General features: G+C 38.5%; 1 protein-coding gene across 1 annotated transcript; it reads right to left on the bottom strand.

Moving 5' to 3' along the window:
* Positions 1-7101: 7101 nt before the first annotated feature.
* On the bottom strand, positions 7102-11304 carry LOC139715951 (proton-coupled folate transporter-like). Its single transcript, XM_071627500.1, has 6 exons — positions 10881-11304; positions 9436-9941; positions 8796-8976; positions 8393-8524; positions 7980-8063; positions 7102-7262 (listed from the first exon to the last, which is right to left on the bottom strand). Exons 1-6 carry the CDS (start codon positions 11302-11304, stop codon positions 7102-7104), a joined length of 1488 nt encoding a protein of 495 aa, XP_071483601.1.
* Positions 11305-11947: the final 643 nt, after the last annotated feature.

The following is an 11947-nucleotide window of genomic DNA, read 5'->3' as shown; positions in this document are numbered from 1 at the left end:
CTTGTGTAGCCTTAATTCATGTTTATTTGTCTTATGCCTACAAAAGAAAAATAATGAACAGATTAGACCTTCTATCAGTATCTTTTCTTTTTCTGTGTCACATCTGCTTGTATTTTGTGTTAAGTTACCTTTTCCAATTTCATAATGCTCTTGTTTTGCTGCAAAACTGAAGATCTATGTGTGTAGCCAGCAAGGCTGAGTTTAAAAAAAAAAATTGACTTGCTGACACCATTCGGGTGCCCTATACGTAACAAGAGTTTGTAAGCCTATCAGCAAATGCTATTTTTTTGCCTTACTTCCAATGATGTTTTTGTATTCTTCATAAGCACATGCAATTGACCTTGGAAAGAGGATGCATGTACCGCTTGACTGCTTTTGCATTTAATGCAGATCACCAGTCTGTCCGATCTCTGCTGATGGGCAAAAATGAAAACTCTTGTTTGTGGACATTTACGTAGGGCTATCTGAAAAATGTGTTATTGAAAGGTTAATCTTAACAAAAAAAGATAAATTCAACTTTAAAAGAAATATGATAATAACAGTGAAAATATATGCACTACGTATATTTTGTTTTCCTCATTTACAGTTGGCATCAAAAAGGACATCAGCTGCATTCCAGAGATACCAATGCTAGCATTAAACAGTGAAGGAGCACCTTTAGATCCATGGACCATCCCAGCAGAATGTCAGCTCTGACCAACTTCTCAATGGTGAGTGTTTGTAAAGCCTTAATCTTGTTCAGAAACCCAACCAGATATGGTTGAATCAATCTTGTTGGAATATCAATTAGTAATCCGGATCAAATTATGCTATTGCTGTCATATAATAGCAAATAAAAAGAATGATATCAACTATACACAATCATATAATGTAGCATCCTGGCTACCATGTACCAGTATTTTTTGCAGTTGTTAGGGGTGGGTCAAGGAATTCTCTAAATTTGGGGAGGGGGGGGGGGGAACCACATGCACATCCTCCAGTTTTTCTCTGTTTAGTTTTTGTTTTAAAAAAGGGTATCTTAAACCCCATGTGTCCCTGCGCGGATCCACCATGGGTTGTAATCTGGATGACAAAGAAATGATAAAGTCAATCTTTCAATAAATGTGATTAAAAAGAAATGTAATATTTATGCACCATGTGTATTTTCTTTTTCTTTTTGTTTTCTTCATTTCCAGTTGCCATCACCAAGGACATGGACTGCATTCACGAGATACCAATACCAGAATTGAACAACGAAGCACCATCAGATCCATCCCAGCAAAATGTGTCTGACCAACTTCTCACTAGTGAGTGTTTGTAAAGCCTTAATCTTGTTGGGAAACCCAACCAGATATTGCTGCATTAATCTTATTGGAAAATCCATTAGTAATTAAGATTAAATGATGCTATTGCTGTCTTATACACTTTAATAGCAATTAAAAAGGATGACATAAACTACACACAAGCAAAGAATGTATTATCCTGGCTACGATGTATCAGTGTTTTTTCCAGTTGTCAGGGGTGGGTCCAGAAATTCTTTGAAGTTGGGGGGGGGGGGGGGGGACCACACGCATGTCCTCCAGTTTTTCTGTTCATTTCTTTTGTTTAAAAAAAAATAAAGGGTATCTTACACCTGATGTGCCCCACATGAATCAACCACTAGTTGCAATCTGGATGACATGTTATCCTTCTTGTCATATTGTAGCAAATGGCTAACACACAACTGGAGAATGTAGCTTGTCTGCCAATTGTACCTGGACCTTCCAAGCAGAGTGATAATCTATCCAATTTTCAAATGAGGATACATGTCCTGTTTGACTGTTTATGCATTAATGCAGATCACCAGTCTGTCCGATCTCTGCTGATGGGCAGAAAAAAACCTCTTGTTTATGAACATTTAAATAGGGCTTTCTCAAATTTGTGGTATTAAGAGGTTATTCTAAATAAAAAAAAAATAAAAAAATTCAATCTTTAAAAAGAAATCTGATAGAAACAATAAAATAAACATGGGCTATGTATATTTTGTTCTCCTCATTTACAGTTGGCATCAAAAAAGACATCAACTGCCTTCCTGAGATACCAATGCTAGTATTGAACAATGAAGGAGCACCATCAGATTCATCCCAGCAGAATGTCAGCTCCGACCAACTTCTCACTGGTGAGTGTTAGTACAGCCTTAACCTTGTTGGGAAACCCAACCAGATATTGCTGAATCAATCCTGTTGGAATATCCATTAGTAATCCGGATTCAATGACGCTATTGTTGCCATATAATAGCAAATAAAAAGATTGACATCAACTATACACAAGCATAGAATGTAGCATCCTGGCTCCCATGTACCAGTATTTTTTGCAGTTTTCAGGGGTGGGTCCAGGAATTCTGCAAATTGGGGGGGGGGGGGGGGGGGGGGGACCACACGCACGTCCTCCAGTTTTTCTCTGTTAATTTTTTTTGTTAAAAAAAGGGGGGCATCTTAAACCCTATGTGTCCCCGCGTGGATCCACGATGGGTTGTAATCTGGATGACATTTTGTCCTTTGAAAGAAATGATAAAGTCAATCTTTTAATAAATATGATTTTTTAAAAATGTAATATTTATGCACCATGTGTATTTTCTTTTTCTTTTTGTTTTCTCCATTTCCAGTTGGCATCACCAAGGACATGGACTGCATTCACGAGATACCAATACCAGAATTGAACAACGAAGCACCATCAGATCCATCCCAGCAAAATGTCAGCTATGACCAACTTCTCACTAGTGAGTATTTGTAAAGCCTTAATCTTGTTGGGAAACCCAACCAGATATTGCTGCATTAATCTTGTTGGAATATCCATTAGTAATTAAGATTAAATGATGCTATTGCTGTCTTATACACTTTAATAGCAATTAAAAAGGATGGCATAAACTACACACAAGCAAAGAATGTAGCATTCTGGCTACCATGTACCAGTGTTTGTGTTGTCAGGGGTGGGTCCAGGAATTCTGTGAAAGTTGGGGGGGGACCACACGCACGTCCTCCAGTTTTTCTGTTTATTTCTTTTGTTAAAAAAAGACAAAAATAAAGGGTATCTTACACCCGATGTGCCTCACATGAATTAACCACTGGTTGCAATCTGGATGACATGTTATCCTTCTTGTCATATTGTAGCAAATGGCTAACACACAACTGGAGAATGTAGCTTGTCTGCCAATTGTACCTGGACCTTCCAAGCAGAGTGATAATCTATGAGCAATTTTCAAATGAGGATGCATGTACCGTTTGACTGCTTTTGCATTGATGCAGATCACCAATCTGTCCGATCTCTGCTGGGCCAAAAAAAAAAAAAAAAAACTCTTGTTTGTGGACATTTACAAAAGGCTACCTGAAAATTGTGCTATTAAAAGGTTAATCTTAGTACAAGAAATCATAAAGTCAATCTTTCAATAAATATGATGGAAACCAATAAGATGTTTGTTCACCATGTGTATTTGTTTTTCTTTTTGTTTCTTCATTTCCAGTTGGCATCACCAAGGACATGGACTGCATTCAAGAGATATGCTAGCATTGAACAATGAAGCACCGTCAGATCCATCCCGCAGAATGTCATCTCTGACCAACTTCTCACTGGTGAGTGTTTGTAAAGCACTTAATCTAATCGAGAAACCCAACCAGATATTGCTGACTCAATCTTGTTGGAATAACCATTAGTAATCCGGAATAAATGATGCTATTGCTGTCATATGATGACAAATAAAAAGGATGATATCAACTATACACAAGCATAGAATGTAGCATCCTGGCTAATATGTACCATTATTTTTTTTTTTACAGTTGTCAGGGGTGGGTCCAGGAATTCTGTAAAGTGTGTGTGTGTGTGTGGGGGGGGGGGACCACATGCACATCCTCCAGTTTTTTCTGTTGATTTTTTGTTAAAAAAAACAAAAACAATAGGGCATCTTACATCCCATATGTCCACGCATGGATCCACCATGAGTTGTAAGCTGGATGACATCTTGTCCTTTCAAAGACATGATAAATTCAGTCTTTTAATAAATATGATAAAACAAATGTAATATTTATGCACCATGTGTATCTTGTTTTCCTTTTTGTTTTCTTCATTTCCAGTTGGCATCACCAAGAACATGGACCGCATTCAAGAGATACCAATACACACTTTGTACCAGAATTGAACAATGAAGCACCATCAGATCCATCCCAGCAAAATGTCAGCTCTGACCAACTTCTCACCAATTATTGCTTGCCTATGGTGCCTACAGTTGTTTGTGCATGCAAAAGCAATTTAGTCTATGTATTCAAATTTTTGGTAATTTATCTCCCCACCACAATTCGCCATGTTATGATTTGTCTATTCTATAGCTATTAAATATTCTATGATATCATAATAAGCTTTGATATTTCTTTAACAATAATTGTCACATTTTTTCATGTGAAAGATGTACATGTAACAGCTTTATTCCTCCTTCCAAATGTGATTTGATTTCTGTAGGACCGTTGCGTAGATATTACTGTTATATCGAAATGAAAGTACAATCACAAACATGCACATAATAAGAACTCAAATCATACAATGTACCTTTTTTTTTTAGCCCTAAGACCTGAGTTATTAGAGATTCACTAATATTGGGAGGAAGTTGGCCTTCTGCTTTAAGCCATTTCCATCTGATGAATGTTTCAGAATGTTTTTCAATATAAACTGTATTGTGTAAAATTTTTTCATGTTAAAATCGGTTTAACAATTGATTTAGATCAATATCTCTTTAACCAAAGACATTTTGATTTGTACATTTAAAAATCTCGAGGAAATGTAACCATTGTATTAAAGGACATATTCATTATCAATGAATTTAAATCAATATTTATTTTACCACAGACATCTTGATCATTCTGTAAATTCAAAAATTTTTAATGAAATTTTACCATTGTAGTTAAGAACATGTTCATTCCTTTTCTTTTCTTTTTGGATGTGAGATATGGATTGATTATGAAATAAAAATTGCTGCATTTTAATGCAGCCTTGTCTCAAGACCCACTTTCTTTGTTTTGTTTTGTTTTTCTCTTCTATGTACTGTGATCTCATATCGTGAGGAAATCATAATATTATGCACACTAAAATGTCAGCATATATAATTGGAACTGAGATGATATTCATAGTACTACTTGAATATCATTTAAGTCTGTAGGGGTCTGTAGGACAATACACCTTTTATTATTTGTGTGAACAAGTACAATCCATGTTTGTGTGTGTGGATGTTTCTGCGTAGAAAATTAATTTGCATCTGTTTCAGAGTCCTGAACGTATATAAAACAATAATGTGAGACAGACGTGTGGCTAAGTAAATTTTTTGCTTGTTATTTCTGATGAGCAAGCTGATAATTGAGTTTTACCCAACTGAATGATCATGAGTTATGTCTGCCATGCATGTGAGCTGTAAAAGAAAATCTTTATTCATGGGTTAAAATGTACAGTATTCATCATGGCAGCTTAGAAAGAATGAAAGTTAGGTCATTACAGTCATGATTGCGGCATGAATTATCACAAAGAATAGCAAGGCTTGGATGTGTGATTTTGGCTTTTGTTTACAGTATTGGAGAGTGGGAGAGAGGGTTAAAGCGTTGCAAGGGAAAGAGAAGAGGTGGAGGAGAGCAATGAGAAGATGAAATGAGAGGAAAAAGAGGAGGCAGGCTGCAATGAAAAAGCAATAATTTCATAGGCCCCACCTCTTTCACAATACATGTATAACCACTTTTTGCGTGATACAAATTAGATACAAACTGATCAAAGATAATGTGTCCTAAACATGGAGTGGGTTTTTTGATTGTTTGTTTGTTTGTTTGTCTGTTTGTTTGTTTGTTTTTTACATCAAAGGAACTCTCGTCTGATGCCTGAAGCGTAATTCATGTCAAAAAACAAAACAAAACAAAACAAACAAACAAAAAAATCTGCAGAGGAACCTCCCCCTCCCCTACCAGTGTTTCATCATGCATGCCAAAACTAGACCTTGGACGTATTTGTACTACATCTTATGAAATTATGACACAGAATAGTTGCATTCGCACAAAAATATGCACAAAAATCACTCGTTTTACAGATAAATACCACGTAACCATGCATATCGCATAGACGCGCGTGTTATAAGAATAGGATACGTCGGTTCGGAGATCGCACTTTCGGTACGCGCGTTCAGCAAACTGACGTATCACCCCGATACGTCAGTTCGGATGACCGCGCGTACTGAGAGTGCGATCTCCGAACCGTCGTATACCTGTTTTTCGACTCTTCCTGTGCGGAGGCCTTTCTTTTTGTGAACGTAGCATTAGTTTTATTCATACATGATTTTAAATACATATATTATACGAATCGTCTGGAATTTGCCTTTCTTTTCATATAAAAAGATTGGGAATAAAAGCAAGAAATTTCTTTACACTAGACTTCAAAGGACCCCCAAACTTCAAACGCGTTTTTCTCGAAAACGTGTTCTCGCACACCGCTGACAGATACGACGGTTCGGATGGTCGCCGACGATATTACCCCTTACATAAGTCAGTAACAAGTTGAGGAAATGTGAACTTCATTCAAAGAGTCAAATTTTGTGAAATTCTCTTTTTATTTTCCTTATATCGTTGTACGCATGTGACATCATACACTGTAATAGTCTTCTCCTCCAGCAGTGATTGCACATATTTTAAAAATTCATAACTTTTGAACGGATTTCCCCCAAACTTTCCCTGATGTGTTCTACTAGCATTGTTGCCTTTACTCAATCCACATGTATATGAAGGTGAACTTGTCCTTAATTTTTTTTTTTATATTCGCACCCTAAAGTTAATCCATTTTCCTTCCACTTAAACTTCCATTTTTTTCAACTACGACATGACATACATGGTTAAAACGTGACTTCTTTCTTTTGTTATAATGAAGGATGAAATTTATATAGTGTGGTTTCTGAGCAGGTTTTGTGTCTTTTTTTCTTCTTTATTTGTTTATTTATCTGTACATATATATTTTGATTTATGTATTTATTTACTTTTTTATTCATTAATTATGTTTATTTTGTTGTCACTTTGCTGGCTTGCTTGCCTTTTATACCTATGGATTTTTATTTCATGGAGTTGAAGGTTATTACCCAGTTGCCAGGCTTGGTAGGAGTAGAAAAGCAGCCTGGAAAAAGAAGACAAAGGGCGGGTAGAAGAAGACCGTGGCCAAATAGACATACTGAGACATGAGGGGCGTGATGATATAGGCCGCACTGTTCATGCAGCCAGCCGTGGCAAGCATCAGACCTGAAAACGGAAGATAATCATCGAGTGTTATCAAGGTACACCTGTATACTTCCGGGTCAGTAGAGTACTCACGTGGAGAGGGATCGGAGTTTATGATTAGGACAGTTAACTACTGGTTGCATTTCGAATTCTTTCGCTGCATGTAACTGTCTTCCGTGATTTTTTTCTGGAGCGGGAGTTAAAATTATTTCATGATAACCACTAAGGATGTATTATAGCTACGTATAAGTGATTATAATTATATTAACTGTTATTATGTGACAAATTTTGTTGAGTACTTCTGCTCATCAGCGATAACTTGTGATGTGTTATGACACATTAATTATTGCTACAATTCATTTCCCCTTTTTGTTCTTATTCCATGGAAAAGACTAAACATTTACAGTACGTGATTATAATTGTAATTGTTTGCCATATTTACATAGTGAGTGGTTTTCGGCCATTCACACCCTCACACACAACCTGTCCGCCCAGGTAAAGGATAGTGATCCGCTATGGCTTGCTTAAGGTACAACTGTAGATGCTTGAAGAAAAGAACTCCCGACAGCATATAGTGCTTGCGAATGAGCAAACAAAGTTATGCAACACTATGAACACCAAAAGCGGTATAGCTTCAAAATATATCCTGTAAGAATGAACTACAGAACAATATGAAAATGTTGAAAGGCTCACGAAACACGTGGTTATAAAACACAATCCCGACGCGGAGAAACTTACCACGCTCGTTGGGCTGCGCCAGTTTCGATAACTGGGATCTTACCAACGGGAAGCATAAAGCACAGAGGAATGCGACGGCCACACCTATTTAGAATTTAAAAACATAATCACTTAAAGGTGTTTTCCATTGGGAGCAGCGATTTGAAAAATGTTCGAGATATCACATTTTGATGCATTGCCGTATGTGTAGGTCAATTGTATCACGCAACATCCTACAATATAAAATTTGGTAATAAAAACTACAATATAAAGAGATATCACTATTTCTTCCCACTAAAACATAACTGAAAACAGTTTAGCCTAGCCTTTTGTCTAGCCTTTGTGAATGATAATTATGTAACAACATTTTTCTTTCCTGAGGGAATATTAGCAGTATCCCGAATGTAAACTATGTATACTGTCCTGTATCTCACCTACAAACAGACTAGCCTGGTCTCGGGCAAACCCGATGATGACGTATACCAGAAGAGTGTTCCAGATGCTCAGCTGCAGAACCCAGTTTTCACTCAGAAGTCGCGGCAGGATCGCACCCCCAACAATCATTCCTATTGGGAAGCGATTAGAAGGATTATATATAATATTTCAAGATACATATGTGTATAATGTTTATATATCTATAATATACAGGGTTCGACACTCATTATTTCTTCTCTGGTGAGTCGAAAGAGAAAATAAAATGTAGTGGCTCGAAATGAAATGAAATGTACACATTCATTTTGAATAATATTTAGCTGCCCGTCGTACCACCGAAAGAAGTGATTTTGACTTGTTAAAGTAGTTATGTCTCAACTTCTTATTTCCCGCTTGCTTTCTTACCAATCGCGCTGACGATGTACAAGGTCACTTGGAGAAAAGACACAAAAAGAGGTGTGAAGCAGAAGGGCGCCCCCATGCTGTAGATGACGATAAGGTTCGAGAGACTCGCTGAGGCGACAGCGACGCACACCATCACAGCCATGTAGAGAACCAGCTTGTATCTTCGCATGTCGATGTTCACCTTGGCGGTCAAGACATAAAAGTTATAGTGACTGGTTTAATGCATCGGTATTTCAAATCTCCACAGTAAAGAGCTGCAAATGGTAATGAAATAGGCGAACCAACGCTACCTTTTAATACTTTCAATAAAACCTCGAATATAAGAATATATTAAGTCTTCATAAAGAAGCATGGGTCTGATACTTGCCAATTCCATTTTCCATTTTTTTTATTCATTTTGAAAAGGGACAACCCACAGAAATTGTTCATGCATAAAATCAGTATATCAAGTTTATCAGGAACCTCGTGCTGTTTTTATTTCTTTTTCATTTATTTATTAACCAAAAATAGTTTAAGTTCTCATGTTTTATTGCTCAGTATGTACGCTGACTAGGGTTAAAGTTCGCAAGGAGAGGTTTGGTGTAGGCCTAGACATTATAGACATCTCTATGGATCTCTGTAGGGTAGGTTCGACACTTACCCGGAACATGTTGACAACACCAGAAAAGAGCGATCTGCCCGTGGCCGTCCGTCTGTCTACAGTCTCGATAAGTGCCCGGGGGAAGACGATATAGACCAGAGATGCACTAGAAGTGGCGAATGCCAGAATTAAGGGCGTAAGGAAGACGTTATATTGCCCGCCGCCTTCGCCTCGGCTGCCAAACTGCAACAAGAGTCCGAGCGAAATCTGCCCCAGCGCGCTGCCGACAAACGCGACCGTCTCTAGCACCACTACGCGAAAAGTGCGCGACTGTACTGACGTCACATCCGTTACGTACGCTGCCGCCGTTGACAATATGAGGGCGGTAGACCCGCAGAAGCCCGATATGAAGTCGCCGGCGATGAATACGTACAGAGGGAGCTTGAAGCGGACGACAGCGAAGTACACGATTGACTGGCACCAGAATCCAAGGACGGGAACGAAGAGGGCGGACTTTCTTCCTGCTCGGTCTCCCATGGAACCAAACCAAAGTGCTGTGAATAAGTCTGTCGAAAAGGACATGGCGGATGATTAATTTTCTTGATTTTATTTGCATGATCTTAATCATTCCGAACCTTTGTCAACCCTTTTGTAGGCTACATAACTAGAGCTTACACTGATCTCCATTCGCAATCCCTCCCATAACAAGAACTGTCGAATTATCTGGATCTTGTTGGTTAGAAAAACTCATCCTCGCAACTTGCAAAATTAAAATGACGGATTGTATCTGAGAGCACACACATGATTATTCTTAAGGCGTGTAAGAATCCATTTCACAAGAGTAATGCCTTCACCACCGAAACAAAAATAGAGGGGTTTATTGACGATGTATCGGCAGTCGAGACATTAGTCAAAAATGGCAGTGTTTTTTTTTTTCCAGTTCAGTACTCTATAATGAGCAGAGACAATATTAGCCTCAAAATATTTGATTCCGTCTGTGGTTATCAAACAATGAGAATAGAATATTTCAGGATTCAGGGAAACGTGACTTTCACTGTCATAATACAATGGCGCCCTGTTTCAACGCTTTTGTACATACAATCTTAAACTGCATACAATAATGATAACGAAGATAATTATCAATTATGTATGACTATACACTCATAATATCTACCAAAAAATGTCGTTTTCTCTGGTCAAGTGATGTCAAGGCAATGTCAATGAGAGCCCCCCCCCCCCCCCCGAGGAACAATACAAACACTAACGGGGATACTTTTGGTAGATAAGGCCCAATCATATTACTTAAAGTAGCGGATCCAGAGGGCCGCGGGGGGGGGGGGGGGGGGGGGAAGCGCACCAGGTGCGCGCCCCCTCTTTATTTGTTGGTAAAACAAAAGAAATAAAAAAAGATGGAACCCGGAAGCAGCACCAGAAATATTGTTTTCGCCCCCCCCCCCCTTTAACGGAATTCCTGGATCCGCCCCTGTTACCTATGATATACTTACTCGGAACAAACATTGCTAACCCTAGATACAGCAGCCAGAGTGACGTCACAGACTGGACTTCTTCGTTTATGTTCCCAGAGCTACCGTTCACATTTCCGTTCCCGTTGCAAGTAGATTGGGAAGCGTTGGGAGTCAGCGAAAAGTTGTAGTCTGCTGCGACACGCGCGTGAATGTACTCTGCTTCCAGCGTAACCAACAGTCTGTATGAAAAACATGCGAGTGTCACAGGCAGCTCTATTGTCACACAACGTGATTTCGCCCTCTCCAGTTCACGTTTGGCAACAGCCTCTCCGTTGTCTTCAGAGTTATTTATGAGGCGTTGAGTCGGTGAGTCTGCCGAGCTGTCGGGAAGGTATTCCGAAGAAGTGTGAACAGCGCCACCAACCGCTTTCCTGGCATGTACATCGCTGTCGTGATTGGCCATGGCGCACAGAAACTATCGCAAACTGTACACGAAAGAGAATAGAGGAAAGAAAAAATAGTCAGAAACTCTCAAAGCGTAAAGAGAAAAAAAAAAAGATTTCAAAGCGCAAATAAGTTTCACTGAACATTCATAACCAATCCCCCAAACCAGCAAACAAATAACTGTGTTTATCATTGTATCATTGATCATAATCATAATTCATATCAACATGTGCACGGAAAATTTCGGATACAATATAGCTAAGGACTGGGGTGGAGAGGAACATCTGCATACATCCCAAGGAGGGGGAATTCTTTTGCAGGAGGTTAAGTCCCTCGACCTCGTCTCGGAAACGTGTATACCCTTTTCTTGGATGAACATTCAAAAAATGTTCTACTTACTGGGTATCATTACAAATGGGCTATGTTCATTTAGTTGCTTATTGGTATGTACTAATTGTGTGAATACATTATCATGGTATACCCACGCCAAAACATCGATATGAGTGACCGCATGCTTAAAATCACCCGTAAACCCCCGTTTCCCGGGAATCGTCATAACACCTGAAAATTTTGTCTTAGTCCAAAACTCCATCTCAAACATCTTTCTACATGATATTTTTTTATTATAACTTATATTTCTGTTCGTAAACTTAAATAGATCA

Source organism: Diadema antillarum, unplaced genomic scaffold (genome assembly GCF_040938485.1).
Source record: "Diadema antillarum isolate AM-2024a unplaced genomic scaffold, OU_Dant_1.0 scf00000057, whole genome shotgun sequence".
Taxonomy (NCBI): Eukaryota; Metazoa; Echinodermata; class Echinoidea; order Diadematoida; family Diadematidae; genus Diadema; species Diadema antillarum.
The sequence above is the reverse complement of the archived record's forward strand: the minus strand, read 5'-3'. Positions and strand labels throughout refer to the sequence as shown.